The sequence below is a fragment of the Pezoporus flaviventris genome, unplaced genomic scaffold (genome assembly GCF_033815535.1).
Source record: "Pezoporus flaviventris isolate CSIRO_AGI_PZ_B2104156 unplaced genomic scaffold, CSIRO_AGI_Pfla_v1 ptg000320l, whole genome shotgun sequence".
NCBI lineage: Eukaryota > Metazoa > Chordata > Aves > Psittaciformes > Psittacidae > Pezoporus > Pezoporus flaviventris.
Genome location: NW_026892867.1, coordinates 90161 through 108306, shown reverse-complemented (window position 1 = coordinate 108306; position 18146 = coordinate 90161). Strand labels below are relative to the sequence as shown.

Genomic DNA, 18146 nt, shown 5'->3' with positions numbered 1-18146 from the left:
CAGTCCCACCTTCACCCGCACTGTCCGGTAGCGGCGCGACCCTCCCCCCCGGCCTCCCCTCCCGCTGCCTTCCCCGGGTCCGCTCCTGCGTCTGCGTCCCGAAATCCATTCCCCCCCCCCCCCGCAATGGCGGCTCCGGGGGGCGGGGCCGCGTTGGAGGAGGAGTGCGAGGTGGTCCGCGTGCGCGTCAAGGTGAGGGGCGTGGCCTCATGGGGTGGGAAGAGCTAATTCACAGGGCGTGGCCTCGGGGAGTGGGCGTGGCGTCACATGGCGGGCGGAGCTAAATCACCTAGGCGTGGCCAACAAGGGGCGGGCCAACGAGAGGGTGTGCTTTGAGGCACTGTTGCCGTGGCGAGGAGACGCGGCCGCCGTGTTGGGCCCGCTCAGAGCCGGGTTTGTGGGGGGGTTCTCCGGGGCTCGTCCCCGGTGCCCCCCCGGTTACTGCCGCCCTGCCGCAGAAGAGCGAGGGCTTGCAGCCGCCCGAGTTTCGCTCCTTCGCCGTGGACCCGCAGATCACATCCCTGGACGTGCTGCAGCACATCCTGGCCCGTGCCTTCGACCTGCAGGGGTGAGCCCGGCGCCCCTCTCCCGCCGCTGCCTGAGCCCCGGGGGGGGGGTGGTCCCAGTCACTGAACCCGTCTCGGGTCCCCCCTGCCGCAGGAAGAAGAGCTTCTCCATCAGCTTCGCCGCTCGTGACCCGCATGGCCAGGAGAGCTTCGTGCCGCTGCTGAGCGATGGGGACCTGGCGGCTGCCTTCGCCTGTGCCCGGCCCGCGCTGCGCCTGCGCCTCGACGTGCGGCCCCCAGCTGAGAGTGAGGGGGGAGGATCGGGGGGGGGATCAGAGGGAAAAGACAGCCTGGTCCCCAGTGAGGCCCCCATCTCCCTATTGCCCTATACTCCCATCTCTCTATTCCATTACATTCCCATCTCTGTGCTTCTCTCCCACTATTCCCCCATGTTCCTATCCCCCTAGACTTCTATCTCCCTGTGCCAGTTAATGCCCCCATCCCCCCTTTTCTCCTGTTTCTCTCCTCCTGAGGGGGAACATCCATAAAGGGTGCCCATGGGTGGGTGTCAGGAAGGCGACCCTGGTGCCTGGGTGCCCAGTGGAATGACCCCAACCTGTGGGTGCTGCAGGCCCGCTGCTGGAGGACTGGGACATCATCAGCCCGCGGGAGGTGGCAGCAGTGGAGCCGCTCCCTGAGCGCCGCTCGCTGCTGGCTGCAGCTCTGCCCTTCACCCAGGCCCTGCTGGCACAGGTGAGTGGGGCTTAGGGTGTCCCCCCTATTCCCAGTGCTCTCAGTCCCCTCCCCATGCTCCCAGTCCCCTCCTGGCTCCATCCCGGACACATTCCACGCAGGTTGGCCGGACGCTGGCCCGGGCACAGGCTGCCCTGGCATGGCCTGAGGGGTCCCCCCCCTCACCCCCACTGCCGCCCCCCCCCTGCACCCCACTGAGCGATGCCGACCTCCGCACATACCTGGGCCCTGGCGGGCGGCTGCTGCGGCCCCATGACCTGCGGCTCCACGTCTACCACGGTGGTGTTGAGCCCGGCCTGCGCAAGGTGTGTACTCCCTATGTCTCCCCTCTCTCCACCCTGGGTGATGTGTGTCACATCCAGCTGGGAGCTCAGCTCTTTCTGGGTGGCTTCCTGCTATTTCTGTACTGGGCATGAGGTGCTGTGCAGGTCATGCCTCTGCTCCTTCCTGCCTTCTGAAGGGGCTCTAAGGGTGCTGGAGAGGGACATTCACCAGGGGCTGCAGCAGTAGGGCAAGCGGGGTTGCGTTCAGACTGGAACAGGGCACGTTCAGGTTGGATCTAAGGAAGTTCCTCCCTGTGCAGGTGGTGGGACAGTGGAATGGGTTGTCCAAAGAGGAAAACAATCCATCCCTGCAGCATGTTCAAGCCCAGCTTTGACGGGGCTCATGCACCACCCTATCGATGTGTCCCTGCCCATCCAACCGCTTTGTTCAACCCTTCCCCACCCGCCCCACCCCACAGCACCCTGACCCTGTGCCTTTCCTGCTGCAGGTGGTGTGGCGCTACCTGCTCAATGTCTTCCCGCCGGGGCTCTCAGGGCAGGAGCGCTTGGCTCACCTGCGCCGCAAGGCGGGTGAGTACGCGGCACTGAAGGAGGTGCTGGCGGCACGGGCGGCCCCTGGCGAGCTGGCGCTCGTGGCGGCCGCCGTGCGCAAGGACGTGGTGCGCACTGACCGCGGGCACCCCTACTTCGGCGGCCCCGAGGAGGGGCACCCGCACTTGGCTGCGCTGCAGGCGCTGCTCACCACCTTCGCGCTGGGCCACCCGCGCCTCTCCTACTGCCAGGGCATGTCGGACGTGGCGGCGCCGCTCTTGGCCGTGCTGGATGATGAAGCTCAAGCTTTCCTCTGCTTCTGCTCCCTCATGCGCCGCCTTGGACCCCGCTTCCGGCCCGGTGGCCGGGGCCTGGCCCGTGCCTTTGCCCACCTCCGGCGCCTCCTGCGCCGTGCAGACCCCCCATTCTGGGCCTTCCTGGCTGCCCGTGGCGCCCACGACCTCCTCTTTTGCTATCGCTGGCTCCTGCTGGAGCTCAAGCGTGAGTTTGCCTTTGAGGATGCCCTCAGGGTGCTGGAGATCACTTGGAGCTCACTGCCACCTGCCCCACCACCCCCCCCCGGTGGGGTTCCCCTCCTTGGGGCTCCCCTGGGCCCACGCCGGGCTTGCCGGGGGCTGCAGGAGCGGCGCGGGCTGAGGCCACGGCCCCCCCGGCGCCTCCGCCGGCAGCAGCAGCGCATGGGGGCTGCTGTGGATGGGCAGGAGGGCTCCAGTGATGGGTCCAAGGTCTCTGTGGGTGGCGCAGAGGCTCCCAAGAGGTTTGGGGATGAGCAAGACACACCAAGGAGCTCCAGGGGTGTCCCAGAGGGGCTTGGGAGCTCCAGGGTTATCCAGAGCTGTGGGGATGAGCAAGAGGGGCTCCAGAGCTCCAACATCATCAAGGGTGGTTCTGGGGGCAGCTGCGAGAAGCCTGAGGTCTTTGGGGGTGGCCAAGCTTGTCCTGACCAAAAGGGCTGGGAGATCTCCCAGGATGTCCATGGCAATAACAAGGGTTTTGTGGAGGTCCTGGGTGATGCCAATGCCCCCAGGGGTCTCCAAGAGCATCCCAAAGCCTCCAGTGATGGTGGCCAAGATGCCGGTGGCCTCAGGGACACGGGAGAAGGCCAAGAGCCAGGTGTCTCCAAGCAGACCCATGGAGCTCACCATGTCTCCAAGAAGCCACGTGGAGATCGGGATGCCCTGGAGAAGTCCGTCCATGACCACAGTGCTTCCAAGACGATCCGTGAAAACCCCTATGTGCCCAAAGACATCAGAGGAGACCCTGAGCTCCTCCATGTGCTTGGTGACACCCTCAAGGAGGTCAGTGGCAACTACTCCTGCTCCCCTGGACAGGTTGGTAAAGGTCCCAGTGAGGTTGATGGGGACCCCAGAGAGGTTGATGTAGATCCCATAGAGGTACATGAGGACCCCATAGAGGTACATGAGGATCCGATAGAGTTATGTGAAGCCCCCATAGAGGTACAGGAGTACCCCACAGAGTTACATGAGGCCCCCAGTGCGGGCAGCACCCCTGCTGAGGACCCCTGGGGTGGTGCTTGGCCTTGGGAAGCCTCAAGTTCCTCTTCCTCTTCCTCCTCCTCTTCCTCCTCAGAGGACGAGGTCGGGGTGGAGGACGATGGGGCCCCACTGCCGCCGCCAGAAGAGCTGGGCCAGGGGAACCCCTTCCTGCTCTTCCTGTGCCTGGCCATGCTGCTGGAGCAGCGGGAGGTGGTGATGGCACGCGCCGGGGACTACAACGAGGTGGCCATGCACTTTGACCGCCTGGTGCGGCGCCACCACCTGCCCCGCGTCCTGCACCGTGCCAAGGGGCTCTTCGCGCGCTACCTGGAGGGCTGGGGGGGCACGCCCCCGGGGGGGCATGGCACAGGGTAAATGGAGGGGGAGAGGTATGGGGGGGGGTCAAAAGGGGAATGGGGGGGAATGGGGGAATGCCGTGAGTGATGTGTGGGGGTTGTGGGGTGTCATGGGGAGCCATAGGGCAACGTGGGGACCCCCTGGACAGCACATGGGGACCCATAGGATAACGTGGGGGCACCATGGGGAGCCATAGGGCAACGTAGGGACCCCCTGGATAGCACATGGGGACCCATAGGATAACATGGGGGCACCATGGAGAGCCATAGGGCAATGTGGGGACCCCCTGAACAGCACATGGGGACCCATAGGATAACGTGGGGGCACCATGGGGCCCTAGGTCAGTATGGGGACCCATAGGGCAAGGGGGGGATCCCATGGACAGCACAGGGGGACCTGTTGGTCCTCTTTGGGGACTCCCAGACCACTGTGGAGATTTCCAGGTCAACACGGGGACCTGTAGGCCCATATGCGGGGCCCCATTGACCCCCTATAGGGGACCTATAAGGAACAAATGGACCCCTTGGAGGCACCCCAGTATGGACCAGTATGAACCACTACATCCCAGCTGGGAACTCCTGGATCTGCATTGCCTTGGGCCAGACCGGTATGGACCATCATGGACCAGGACAGGTCTGGGTTGGACCAGTACAACTCCATCAACTGGAATTGCTGGTTCGACATTGCCTTCAACACTCCCAGTATGGACCAGTAAGGACCAGCATGGCAGCCCAGTGGGAGTTCTTCACCCATGTGGCCTTGTGTCCTCCCACTATAGAACAGTATGGACCAGTGGGGGGCACTGACTGAGATCTAATGCGCATATGGCTTCTTCCAGTATGGACCAATGCAGCCCAGATCCTGCCGCCTGCCCTGGGTTCCTTTTACCCCCTCCTTATTTATTGCCTCCTCCTCCGGGGGGGTATTTCAGCATCTGGGATCTGTGGGGTGCTGGAGACTTCAATAAACCTGATGCCTGTGACTAGTGTTTGGGATTCCCAGTATGGGCTGGCGGGGTCCCAGTATGGGCTGGGAAGCGATAGTGGTCTCTGTTGTGGTGTGATAAGAGGGGTGGGATCTTCCGAGTGTTCCCATGTCCCTCCTGGTGTCCCCAGTTTTAGTCCTATCACTGCCTGCATTGGCTGAGGCTGTTCCCAGTTCCCCTCCCATTGCCTCCTGTCAGCCCCCATTGCCTCCTGTCACCCCCCATTGCCCCCCATCATCCCCCATTGCCTCCCACAGTACCCCCCAGTTCTCCCTGCACCCCGGAGGTGACGTCTCTGCCACCTCAGGCCTTTGGATGCTTCCGGGCGGAAGAGGCCTCCGCAGGGACCCAGGCACGGGGGGGGTCCCAGGCACCGGGGTGTCCCAGCGCACCCAGGGATGAGCCAGGGGGGGCCACCGGGCGGGGCCCACGTCCCCTCAGCACTGCTGCAGCCCCAGGAGAACCTGCGGCTGTTTGACTTCCTGGGCAGGAAATGTGTGGTGAGGGGGGAAAGGGCACTGGGGGTTCCCATGGGGCCCATAAGGCATTTAGGGGCCTCCTTGGGGGTCTCATTGGGATAAATGGGGGTCTGGAGGAAGCTGGGGGGGGGGCCTAAAGGAGTGGGGGGTCCCATGGCAGCATTTGGTGGAGGGTTTTGGGTGCACTATAGAGGGGTTTGGGGGGGCAAAGGGTGGCTTTGTGGGCTCTCTGGGGTCTCTCTCTAGAGCTCTCTTGGGCTCTATGGGGGTCTCTGTGGCTCTATTGGTTTCTCTGGGGGCTCTATGGTTCTCTCTGGTGCTCTATAGGGGTCTCTATGGGTCTCTAACGTGCTCTACTGCCTCTATGGGAGCTCTCTGGGGGCTCTATGGTTCTCTCTGGTGCTCTATAGGGGTCTCTATGGGTCTCTAACGTGCTCTACTGCCTCTATGGGAGCTCTCTGGGACTCTCCGGGTGCTCTCTGATGCTCTCTGGGTGCTCTATAGGGGTCTCTATGGATCTCTATGGGGCACTACGGGGTCATGCTGTCCCCGCAGGCGCTGGTGACGGCGGTGGCGCAGCTCATGGTGGCCGAGCCGGGGGGAGTGGGGGGAGGCGCGGGGGCGGCCTGGGCCCGGCGCGGCTCCGGCGCCGTTTGCCTTGTGCGGGACGGGGCCCGGCGCTCCTACTTCATCCGTCTCTACGAGCTGGGCGTGAGTGCAGGGGCCGGGGGGGGCGGCATGGGGTCTCTATGGGGCGCTATGGGAGTCCCGGAGGTCTCTCACACGCGGGGGGGAGGGGGTGGGGGTGGGGGGTTGTGTCTCGGGAGGGTCCTGGGCTATCTGGGAGTCTCTCATAGGGGTCTCTGGGGGGTTCGTGGGGGTCAGTGGGGGTGGTCCCGGGGAGGGGTCTCTCAAGGGGGCCTCTCATAGGGATCCCTGGGGAGGTGTCTCTGGATCTCTCAGGGGATCTCTGGGGGTTCCGGGGGGTGGCCTCTCTGGGGTGTCTCTCATAGGAGTCTCTGGAGGGGGTGTCCCGGGGCTTTCTGGGGTCTCTAGGAGTGGTCTCTGAGAGGCGTCTCCGACAGGGGGCTGCGAGGGGGGCTCTCTCCCAGGCGGGGGCGCTGCGCTGGGAGCAAGAGCTGCAGGGGGGGATGGGCTACACGGCCCGCACCCCCTTCTTCCACACCTTCATCTCCTACGTGAGTGGGCGGGGCCACGGGGAAGGGGCGGAGCCAAAGGGAGGGAAAACTCCGGGGCTTCTGGGTTTTGGAGGCTGGGTGGGCGGTGCTTCGGGGTGGGTGGAGCCAAATGAATGTGGGAGGGGCTACTGTTAGGCTGGGCAGCGGGTGGGACCGAGGGGCGGGGCTTGTCACATGTGGGCTTGACCAAGGGGCGGGGATTGCTACGCGTGGGTACGAACGTAAGGGAGGAGCTTATGCCATGTGGGCGGGGCTAAGGGGTGGGTTGGGGTTTATGACCTGTGGGGCGGGGCTCGCTGCCCGTGGGCAGGGCCCATGGGGCAGCGCCCTGATTGGCTGCGCAGGAGGGCCAGGCGGGGCTGAACTTCGCTGACGAGGGGGAGGCGGCCGCCTTTGAGGCGCTGGTCCAGGAGCGGCTGCGCCGGCGGCAGCAGCGGGCGGGTGAGAGCAGCCCCGTGAGTCCCCCCAGCGCCCCCAGTGCACTGGGGCAGCCCCGCACGCACCCCCGTCCTGTCTCTCCCCAGAGAAGCGGCAGCTCCCGCCTCTGCCACCCCCCGGTGATGGTGAGTCCCCCTGCATTGAGGGAGGCAGAAGTGGAGGGCACAACGGGTCCTGTGGGGTGCAGCACCAACAGCCACCTGTCCTCCCCACAAAGTGTCCTGGGAGCCTGTCCCCCATCCCCATGGCCCCTGGTGATGGCAGCGGTGAGTGTCTGCTCCACAGCAGCATCTTGCAGCCCCACAGCGGGGTCTTGCTGCCCTACAGAGAGTTACTCAGATGTATCGTGTCCTTTGCAGCCCCTCTACTGCTAGCTGTGCCCATCAGCAACCCTGATATCACGGCATTCCGCTACCGGGGGCTGCCCAGCCCCACAGATGGACCCACAGCGAGTCCCACAGCCGGGGAGCAGAAAAAAAGCCGCAAGAAGATCTCCAAGGCCGACATCGGTGCCCCATCCGCCTTCAGGTGGGTCTGGCAATGGGAACGTGAGGGGCTGTATAGGGCAGAGGAGAGACCTCACTGGGAGCGCAGCTGTGGGACAACATCTGTTCATCCTCCATCATCCCAGGCATGTTGGTCACATCGGTTGGGACCCCAGTAACGGCTTTGATGTAGGTGTCTCCTTTGCCTGGTCTTCCCCCGCTTCTGTGGGGCACTGCTGTGGGGCTGACACGAGCTGTGGGGTGCAGGTGGCGGCGCTGGACCCTGCTCTCCAGGCACTCTTCACCCAGGCTGGCATCACTGAGGTGCAATTGGCTGATGCCGAGACCTCCCGCCTCATCCACGACTTCATCACTGAACGGGGTGGGCTGCAGGCAGTGCGGGAGGAGCTGCAGCGCCAGGGTCAGCCCCCCCTCCTCCCGTGCTCATTAACATGCTAATTATGAGACACTAATTAACATCTCTCCCACCCCCCAACAGGTCCCCCTCTCCCACCGAGCCGAGGGGCTGCCCCTCCTCTTCCTCCCTTTCCCCCCGGTCCCTTCCGCAGCTGCACGGGCCCGCTGCCCCCACAGCCAGGGGGGGCCCTGCCGCCCCGCGGTGGCCCCACACTTCCCGCGGTGGCCCCGCCCTCCCGGCCCGTGGCTCCGCCCCCTGGACGTGGCCCCGCCCCCCCGAGGGCCACAGCGGCTCCGCCGCCTCCTCCCCCACCACTTCCGCTGGCCACCTCCGGTGGAGGCCCCGTACCCCCCCCAGGGCGGGGGGCACTGCTGGACCAGATCCGCCAAGGGGTGACACTGAACAAGGTCAGTCTAGGGGTTTTGGGGTGTCCCATGAGTCCCCGGAGCTAGGGCGAGGACAAGGGGTGTGGCATGAGCCCCTGGGGGTGGGGGGATTTAGTGGAGTTTTTGTGCCCCCATGACCCCACCTTACCCCCCTCAGATCCCCGAGTGCCCTGAGAGCAGCAGTGGCAGCGCCAACACTGGGGGGCTGGTGGGGGCCCTCATGGATGTGATGCAGAAGCGCAGCAGAGCCATCCACTCCTCGGGTGAGCTCTCCTGGGGGGGATGACACATACCCCACAGCCCCTGCGCTCCCCCCTCGACACTCCACCTGACCCCCTTTATTCCTGCAGACGAGGGTGAAGAGCTCCAGGAGGAGGATGAAGAAGACGAGTGGGACGACTGAGCACCCCCAGCCCCACCAGGCACAGACTGAACCCCCACCCTGAGGGACCCCTTCCCCCAGTCTCACTTTGGCAGGAGGCCACCATTAAAGGCATCCCTAATCACCCCTAACGAGCGTTAACGATCATCATTGAAGGGATGCCTGTGTGTGGAAAGACGTGGAATGCCCATGCAAGGAGTGTGCAAGAAGCGTGCAATGGGTGTGCAATGTGTGTCATGGTTTAAGCCCAGCTGGCAATGCTTAAGCCCAGAACAACGCTGCTGCTTGTTCACTCCTGCCCCTTCTTCTGCCCCGCTCCTGGAGGGATGGAGGAGAATGGAAAGAATGTCACTCCCACGGGTTGAGATAAGAACACTCCAGTAACTAAGGTGTAACACAAACACTACTGCTACCACCAGTAATAATAATGATAAGATGAATAACAAGGAAAGAGAATAAAACTGGTCACCACCTGCTGACCGATTCCCAGCCCAAGCTGAGCGGTGATCCAGCCCTTCCGGGTCACTGCCCCCAGTTTATATACTGGTCATGATGTGCTGTGGTATGAAACACCTCTTTGGCTAGTTGGGGTCAAGTGTCCTGTCTCTGCTTCCTCCTGGCTTCCCCTCCTCCCTGACAGAGAACGAGACTCAGAAAGTCCTTGGTCAGAGTACACATTACTGAGCAACAACTGAAAACATTGGCGTTATCAGTGCTGTTCCCAGGTTGAAAGTCAAAACCACAGCATTACACCAGCTAATATGGAGAAAAATGACAGCTACTGCTGAACCCGTAACAGTGCGCAATGAGTGTGCAATTGGTGTAAACAAACAGCAGATATCTGCTGTAGAGCCAGGATAGAAAGCTGCTGCTGGGGATGTTCTGCAGATAGCGAGCTCTGCAGCTGTCTCTCCTCGATTACCCACCTAAATGTCTAACTACATTCAACTTATGCGGCTTACACTCCTGGCCACCATGCAGCGCAGTGAGAAGAGCACGAACGTTTGGCCTCTGCTCCCACAGCCAAAGAGCCAGGAGGGAAAGCTGGTGCTGGGCCTCTTCTGCACACTGTGAGCTTTGCAACGGTGACACACACATTGCTCTCACTCCTTGCTTTCCCACCAGACCACCATATCTCCACTTATGCCACTGTTAGCGTCGAGACAAACACATAACCACCCGGATGGTTATATGAGGTGCTTTATTGAGGCACCGGGAACCAGGGGTACGCACCCAAATCTGGTTCCGACTCCCATCACATCGCGTTCGCAATTTATACACTAAAAATTTCGTAACTAATACATATTCAACACAGATTACATCATTGACTAATACATATGCATCAAGGATTGCTACATCAGTCTATTACGACATCAGCCTCCTTTGCGCTTGCGCAGCCCCCTCTGGTGGTCGCCCTGATGAAGTAAGGGGTCTTCCTCAGATGAAGTAAGAAGTCTTCCTCAGGTTGTCCTCTTCACCTTTTCTCTACTTGGCTAGGTCCCAGTCGTCTTGTGGACGTTAGCATTCTCTTATCTTCACCAGGATGCTTCTGGTATGCCCTTTTTGGCTATCTTAAACTTAGGTTCTGCTTGGGTAGAGTCTTACAATACATGCACCCATACTCCCCTCACCATATGCAGTTATGTTAACTCTTGCTACCAAGACTATCATTGTAACATTTAGTTACAGAGTAACTATGATACAAAACGGCAAAGTTACAACGTCTTCTAATATACAAAGCCTCACTATTGATTTATAAATTTCTCAAATATAATCATTTTATTATTTTATGTGATTATTTTATTGTAAAAACTTCACCCTCTCTAACATTTCCCCCCCTTTGAAAATACTTCATTTAACTTAAGCAAGTATTTTCATTCTCTTAGGTAGCTGTCTCCTGATAGGTAGATGGAGGTGTGGGGTACTTTGGGTGTTCCCTAGTTAGTGCTCCTATGATTCGATGAGTCCATGCACTGTTGTGAGTCATTTCCCTTCAGATATAAAAATACATCAGATATGTTATAAAAAACACAATTAATATTACAATTGCAGTTTGTATGAGGGAACGAACCCATCCAGTAAGGTGAAAACCCAGACTGTTAAATATTGTCCCTAGCCAATCTTGTTCAGCATTTTCTTTTTCTTTTTCTATCTCACGTTCAATGTTGGTTAGTTGGGAAATGTCATGTTCTATATCTGCAGTCACATTAGGAATGTGAATACAGCAATGATCCACTCTGTCCTTTAAATATCCACAGACACCATGTTCCTTAAGTAACAACATGTCTAATGCCATTCTGTTCTGCAAAGTCATTCTAGTTGTTGCCTGTAATTGCAAATTTACATCTTTGAATCCTTTCTTTGTTATTCTGGCTAACCTTTTTGTTTGGCCAATCAGACTGTCAATCATCTCTCTATTTCGATATGCTGCTACTTGGGCAAATAGGGATTCAAAAGCCTATCCTATTTTAACTCCTGTAGAGGGCTCCTGCCAAGTGTCTTTCATCATCACTGTTGTTATCACCTATATCTCTTTTTGTTCGAATCTGCAGGGTTTCTAATCTGCCTTTGAATGGTGACCTCTTCCAAATTGGACAAAGAGTTGGTAATCCTAAGGTGATTTCTTTAGCTGGACTGTCCACGGATAAGTGGGTAGTCCAAGTTCCATCACTTGCTGCCCAAACAAAATGTCCCATGCATTGTAGAATATTTACAGTCTACATTGTCAATTGGGACCTGTATCACTTTTCCTCCAATTCTCAGTCCTCGACATGCACATCCTGCCATTAAAGCAACTTTAACTGGAGGTATTGTGATTTCCTCGGGGTCAGAGTCGCAATCTAAAATTTTGGTACAATTCCACCAAGGAACATTTTTGATAACATCTCGACTAACTCTGTTTATGGACAGCAAATTATTGATGTTTATGTTTCCTGTTACATTTTGCTTTCCTGTCCATCTAAGGCACCAAAATGTGTTTCCAATATATTGAAATTTCTGCAAAATGCTCATTGACCAAGCCGTGTCCCAGTTTTCTTTTAAACCATTTGTTTTTTCACATTCCCATACTTTTTCTTGTTTGTTTATCTTCTTCCCTTTATTATAGACACACTTTCCCCACTCATCTCTTATAGAGTTAAACTGAGCATTTTGGTACTTTCCACATACTGATTTTAATATCAAAATTGCAGGATCCCCAAAGACACCTTCTTCCTGATATTCTATCACTGTTATATTTCTTGTTACCTCTTTTTCCTGACAAGTGATTGTTCCGTTAATTTCTGAAAGTGAAAACGGTATTACTCCCCATTCAATCGGTTCTCCAGCTGCTTTGGGTATCGGCAAACATGCTGTTATTCTACTTGTGTTTTTCATTTTTACGAAATCTGTAATCAGACCTACCATTTCTTCAGCATTTCAGTGGTATGATTGGATTATCTGTGTGGAATTCACTGATCTTTTAGTTCTTTTTCCCATAACTTCGATTTCGCTGTGGCTAATTGCAGATTCAGTCCTACAGAACCGTTTACCTTTATAAGCGTTGGTCCCATCAGAATGGTTTCCGTGAACTTGCAGGTCAGAATGGCATCTTGTTTTAAGTTTTGTCAAACCATTTTTCTGAGAAATTCCTAGGATAGGACTAAATGTCAATTGTGTTAATGACCAAATGACAATCAAAATTTTGTAACAAAACCCAGACATCTTATTTACATTTCAGCTTCAGTTTCGTAGGGCCTAGTATCTGTGTTTCCCAGACTTTTGGAACTCTTTTTACCCGTGTATACTGTATCCAAGAATCCACCCCTTCTAACTTTACTGCAGTGAACGTTGTTAATAGTACTTGATGAGGTCCGTCCCACCTTTCTTTTAATGGTTCCTCATTCCAATTTTGGATGTATACTTGATCTCCTGGCTGAATGTCATGTACTGGATTTTCCAAGGACAATGGCCTGTTCCACACCAGGGTGCTTCTCAGTCTGGTTAGGGTTTTACCTAGAGATAGCACATAATTGTAAACATCCTGATTCTCTTTAATGTGGGTATTGGGATTAGGTTCTGGTGCCTCATATGGTTTTCCATAGAGGATTTCATAGGGGCTTATTGACATTCCACTTCTAGGTTTTATTCTGATTCGCAACAAGGCAATGGGCAGTGCTTGTGGCCACTTTATTTTGGCCTCTTGGCATATTTTACTGATTTGCCTTTTTATTGTCTGATTCATCTTTTCCACCTGCCCACTAGATTAAGGTCTCCAGGGAGTATGTAGATTCCATGATATTCCTAACAGTTTACTTATCTCCTGTACTATTGTTGCGATAAAGTGTGGGCCTCTGTCTGATGATATTCCTAAAGGAACACCAAATCATGGAATAATTTCTCTGAGCAACCACTTTACTATCTCTTTTGCCTGATTGGTGCGACAGGGAAGGGCCTCCGGCCATCCAGAAAAGGTGTCAACCCCTACTAATAAGTATTTGTACCCTTGTGTCTTTGGTAATTCCACAAAATCAATTTGCCAATAATCTCTTGGTTTCATCCCTACTCTGATCCTTCCCATTTCAACTTGTTTCCTTACTAGTGGGTTATTTTTTCAAACAAATTTCACATTTTGACCCTACTGATTTTGCCATGGTTAACATCTGTGTGGAAATTATTCCTCGCTTTAAATAAGTCACCAATGCTTCTGCACCCCAATGACATTTCTGATGTTTGATCTGTAGAATTTTTCGCATTATAGCTGGTGGCACTATTATTTGTCCAGTTACTGTTGTATACCATCCTTCAGAATTCTTTTGAGCCTTTAACAGTCCTGCCAATCTCTCATCTTCCTTTGAATAGTTTGGATCTTGTGAGAGATAGGTACAGAGTGGGCTTACCTTGAGAGGTATCAGTGCCATCATATTCCATACCTTCCGGGCCACCTGTCGAGCTGTCCGGTCTGCCAATGTATTTCCTTCAGATATCTTTGAAGTTCCTCCTTGATGCGCTTTGCAATGCATGATGGCCACCTGTTTAGGCTTTTGCACAGCAATTATTAATTCCAAAATTTCTTTTTGATATTTTATATTAGTCCCTTGAGAAGATAGAAGCCCTCGTTCTTTCCATAATGCTCCATGTATATGTACTACGCTGAACGCGTACTTTAAATCTGTCCAGATATTTACCTTTATGTTGTTACTCAGTTCCAGTGCTCTCATAAGAGCTATGAGCTCAGCCCGTTTTGTGCTGATTTTCCAGGAGGTAGCGCTTTTGCTTCAATTATCTTTTGCTGTGTTGTTACAGCATATCCTGCATACCGTGTTCCATTTTCCACAAAGATGCTACCATCTGTGAAAAGTTCCCAGTCAGGTTGTTCAAGAGGTTCATCCTTTAAATCTGTTCTAGTTGCATATGTATGCTTGATGACCTCTATACAGTTGTGTTCAAGCGTCCCTTCTTCTAGGTCCATTCCTAGAAAGGCTGTTGGGTTTAACAGGTTAGTAGTCTTTAAGCTTACATCATCTTGTTCTGTTAAAATAACTTGATATTTCACCATCCTGCTAGGGGATAACCAGTACCCCCCTTTTTGTTCCAAGACGATTGTCACCATATGTGGCACAAACACTTCCATGTGTTTTCCCAAAGTCAGTTTTCTGGCCTCCTGTATTAAAACAACAGTCGCTGCTACAGCCGAAGAGCCAGGAGGGAAAGCATGTGCTGGGCATATTCAGCATACAGTCAGCTTTGCAACTGTGCCTCCATCATGGCTGTCACTCCTCACTTTCATACCTAAAAGTCCATTTGCATAGAAACTCTCCGGACCTTGCTCTCGGCTGCCCAGCAGCACAGCGATTAGAGCACGAATGTCTTGCCTCTGCTCCCAGAGCCAAAGAGCCAGGATGGAAAGCTGGCACTGGGCATTCTCAGCACACAGTCAGCTTTGCAACGGTGTCACCATCATTGCTGTCGCTCCTCGCTTTCATACCTAAAAGTCCATTTGAATGCAACTTCTCCGCGGCTTGGCCTCGGCTGCCCAGCAGAACAGCGAGAAGAGCACGAACGTCTGGCCTCTGCTCCTAGAGCCGAAGAGCCAGGATGGAAAGCATCTGCTGGGTATCTTCAGCACACAGTCAGCTTTGCAACCATGTCACCATCACTGCTGTCGCTCCTCGGTTTAATACCTAAAATTCCATTTGAATGCAACCTCTCCGGAGCTTGCTCTCAGCTGATCAGCAACACAGCGATTAGTGCACGAACGTCTGGCCTCTGGTCCCAGAACCAAAAATCCAGGAGGGAAAGCACGTGCTGGGTATCTTCAGCACACAGTCAGCTTTGCAACAGTGTCACCATCATTGCTGTCGCTCCTCGCTTTCGTACCTAAAAGTCCTTTTGAATGCAACCTCTCCAAAGCTTGTTCCCGGCTGCCCAGCAGGACAGCGATTAGTGCACGAACGTTTAGCCTCTGCTCCCAGAGCCGAAGAGCCAGGAGGGAAAGCATGTGCTGGGCATCTTCAGCACACAGGCGGCTTTGCAACCATGTCACCATCATTGTTGTCGCTCCTCGGTTTCATGCCTAAAAGTCCATTTGAATGCACCCTCTTCGGAGGTTGCTCTCGGCTGGCCAGCAGCACAGTGAGTAGAGCGCGAACGTTTGGTCTCTGCTCCCTCAGCCGAAGAGCCAGGATGGAAAGCTGGTGCGCAGAATCTTCAGCATACAGGCAGCTTTGCAACGGTGCCTCCATCATTGCTGTCGCTCCTCACTTTCATGCCTAGAAGTTCATTTGAATCCAACTTCTCTGCTGGTTGCTCTTGGCTGCCCAGGAGCAGAGTGAGTAGAGCACGAACTTCTGGCCTCTGCTCCTAGATCCGAAGAGCCAGGAGGGAAAGCATGTGCTGGGCATCTTCAGCACACAGTCAGCTTTGCAACGGTGTCACCATCATTGCTGTCGCTCCTCGCTTTCATACCTAAAATTCCATTTGAATGCAACCTCTCCAAAGCTAGTTCTCGGCTGCCCAGGGGCACAGCGCTTAGTGCACGAACGTTTGGCCTCTGCTCCCAGAGCCGAAGAGCCAGGATGGAAAGCATCTGCTGGGTATCTTCAGCACACAGTCAGCTTTGCCACAGTGTCACCATACTTGCGGTCGCTCCTCGGTTTGGTACCTAAAAGTCCATTTGAATGCACTCTCTTCAAAGCGTGCTCGCGGCTGGCCAGCAGCACAGTGAGTAGAACACGAACGTTTGGTCTCTGCTCCCTCAGCCGAAGAGCCGGGATGGAAAGCTGATGCTCAGAATCTTCAGCACACAGTCCGCTTTGCAACGGTGCCTCCATCATTGCTGTCGCTCCTCACTTTCATGCCTAGAAGTTCATTTGAATCCAACTTCTCTGGTGGTTGCTCTTGGCTGCCCAGCAGCACAGTGAGTAGAGCATGAACATCTGGCCTCTGCTCTCAAATCCGAAGAGCCAGGAGGGAAAGCATGTGCTGGGCTTCTTTGGCACACAGTCAGTTTTGCAACGGTGTCACCATCATTGCTGTCGCTCCTCGCTTTCATACCTAAAATTCCATTTGAATGCACCCTCTCCAAAGCTTGTTCTCGGCTGCCCAGGGGCACAGCGATTAGTGCACGAACGTCTGGCCTCTGCTCCCAGAGCCGAAGAGCCAGGAGGGAAAGCATGTGCTGGGCATCTTCAGCACACAGTCAGCTTTGCAACGGTGTCACCATCGTTTCTGTCACTCCTCGGTTTCATACCTAAAAGTCAATTTGAATGCACCCTCTTCGGAGCTTTCTCTCGGCTGCCCAGCAGCACAGTGAGTAGAGCACGAACATTTGGCCTCTGCTCCCACAGCCGAAGAGCCAGGATGGAAAGCATCTGCTGGGTATCTTCAGCACACAGTCAGCTTTGCAACCATGTCACCATCACTGCTGTCGCTCCTCGGTTTAATACCTAAAATTCCATTTGAATGCAACCTCTCCGGAGCTTGCTCTCAGCTGATCAGTAACACAGCGATTAGTGCACGAACGTCTGGCCTCTGGTCCCAGAACCAAAGATCCAGGAGGGAAAGCATGTGCTGGGTATCTTCAGCACACAGTCAGCTTTGCAACAGTGTCACCATCATTGCTGTTGCTCCTCGCTTTCGTACCTAAAAGTCCTTTTGAATGCAACCTCTCCAAAGCTTGTTCCCGGCTGCCCAGCAGGACAGCAATTAGTGCACGAACGTTTAGCCTCTGCTCCCAGAGCCGAAGAGCCAGGAGGGAAAGCATGTGCTGGGCATCTTCAGCACACAGGCAGCTTTGCAACCATGTCACCATCATTGTTGTCGCTCCTCGGTTTCATGCCTAAAAGTCCATTTGAATGCACCCTCTTCGGAGGTTGCTCTCGGCTGGCCAGCAGCACAGTGAGTAGAGCGCGAACGTTTGGTCTCTGCTCCCTCAGCCGAAGAGCCAGGATGGAAAGCTGGTGCGCAGAATCTTCAGCATACAGGCAGCTTTGCAACGGTGCCTCCATCATTGCTGTCGCTCCTCACTTTCATGCCTAGAAGTTCATTTGAATCCAACTTCTCTGCTGGTTGCTCTTGGCTGCCCAGGAGCAGAGTGAGTAGAGCACGAACTTCTGGCCTCTGCTCCTAGATCCGAAGAGCCAGGAGGGAAAGCATGTGCTGGGCATCTTCGGCACACAGTCAGCTTTGCAACGGTGTCACCATCATTGCTGTCGCTCCTCGCTTTCATACCTAAAATTCCATTTGAATGCAACCTCTCCAAAGCTAGTTCTCGGCTGCCCAGGGGCACAGGGATTAGTGCACGAACGTTTGGCCTCTGCTCCCAGAGCCGAAGAGCCAGGATGGAAAGCATCTGCTGGGTATCTTCAGCACACAGTCAGCTTTGCCACAGTGTCACTATACTTGCGGTCGCTCCTCGGTTTGGTACCTAAAAGTCCATTTGAATGCACTCTCTTCAAAGCGTGCTCGCGGCTGGCCAGCAGCACAGTGAGTAGAACACGAACGTTTGGTCTCTGCTCCCTCAGCCGAAGAGCCGGGATGGAAAGCTGATGCTCAGAATCTTCAGCACACAGTCCGCTTTGCAACGGTGCCTCCATCATTGCTGTCGCTCCTCACTTTCATGCCTAGAAGTTCATTTGAATCCAACTTCTCTGGTGGTTGCTCTTGGCTGCCCAGCAGCACAGTGAGTAGAGCATGAACATCTGGCCTCTGCTCCCAAATCCGAAGAGCCAGGAGGGAAAGCATGTGCTGGGCATCTTCGGCACACAGTCAGCTTTGCAACGGTGTCACCATCATTGCTGTCGCTCCTCGCTTTCATACCTAAAATTCCATTTGAATGCACCCTCTCCAAAGCTTGTTCTCGGCTGCCCAGGGGCACAGTGATTAGTGCACGCACGTCTGGCCTCTGCTCCCAGAGCCGAAGAGCCAGGAGGGAAAGCATGTGATGGG

The 18146-nt window shown here is 55.2% G+C and overlaps 2 protein-coding genes across 3 annotated transcripts; both read left to right on the top strand.

The window, feature by feature from the left end:
* Window positions 1-111: 111 nt before the first annotated feature.
* Window positions 112-3988, top strand: TBC1D25 (TBC1 domain family member 25). 2 transcript variants are annotated; one of them, XM_061443211.1, is made up of 8 exons: window positions 117-192; window positions 459-568; window positions 661-812; window positions 1138-1259; window positions 1361-1564; window positions 2032-2852; window positions 2931-3489; window positions 3574-3988. In XM_061443211.1, exons 1-8 carry the CDS (start codon window positions 127-129, stop codon window positions 3964-3966), a joined length of 2427 nt encoding a protein of 808 aa, XP_061299195.1. In that variant the 5' UTR covers window positions 117-126; the 3' UTR covers window positions 3967-3988. The 2 variants fall into 2 exon arrangements, with proteins under 2 accessions (XP_061299194.1, XP_061299195.1); XM_061443210.1 differs by having other exon boundaries at window positions 112-192; window positions 2032-3489.
* A 579-nt stretch (window positions 3989-4567) lies between these two features.
* LOC133263455 (actin nucleation-promoting factor WAS-like) lies at window positions 4568-8851 on the top strand. The gene is made up of 12 exons (XM_061443221.1): window positions 4568-4659; window positions 5241-5433; window positions 5917-6123; window positions 6498-6611; window positions 6956-7052; window positions 7136-7315; window positions 7409-7577; window positions 7681-7723; window positions 7802-7955; window positions 8034-8359; window positions 8496-8601; window positions 8689-8851. The coding sequence occupies exons 1-12, from the start codon at window positions 4568-4570 to the stop codon at window positions 8739-8741; spliced, it is 1734 nt and encodes a 577-aa protein (XP_061299205.1). The 3' UTR covers window positions 8742-8851.
* Window positions 8852-18146: the final 9295 nt, after the last annotated feature.

What these genes read in the sequence shown, in the direction of transcription:
- TBC1D25 (XM_061443210.1), top strand. Translation starts at nt 127, where the DNA reads ATGGCGGCTCCGGGGGGCGGGGCCGCGTTGGAGGAGGAGTGCGAGGTG. An exon ending in CGTGCCTTCGACCTGCAGGG is followed by an intron (nt 569 to 660) that starts GTGAGCCCGGCG and finishes CCCCTGCCGCAG; the next exon opens with GAAGAAGAGCTTCTCCATCA. An exon ending in TTGAGCCCGGCCTGCGCAAG is followed by an intron (nt 1,565 to 2,031) that starts GTGTGTACTCCC and finishes TTCCTGCTGCAG; the next exon opens with GTGGTGTGGCGCTACCTGCT.
- LOC133263455 (XM_061443221.1), top strand. Translation starts at nt 4,568, where the DNA reads ATGGACCAGGACAGGTCTGGGTTGGACCAGTACAACTCCATCAACTGG. An exon ending in GGTGCCCCATCCGCCTTCAG is followed by an intron (nt 7,578 to 7,680) that starts GTGGGTCTGGCA and finishes CCATCATCCCAG; the next exon opens with GCATGTTGGTCACATCGGTT. An exon ending in AAGGGGTGACACTGAACAAG is followed by an intron (nt 8,360 to 8,495) that starts GTCAGTCTAGGG and finishes TACCCCCCTCAG; the next exon opens with ATCCCCGAGTGCCCTGAGAG.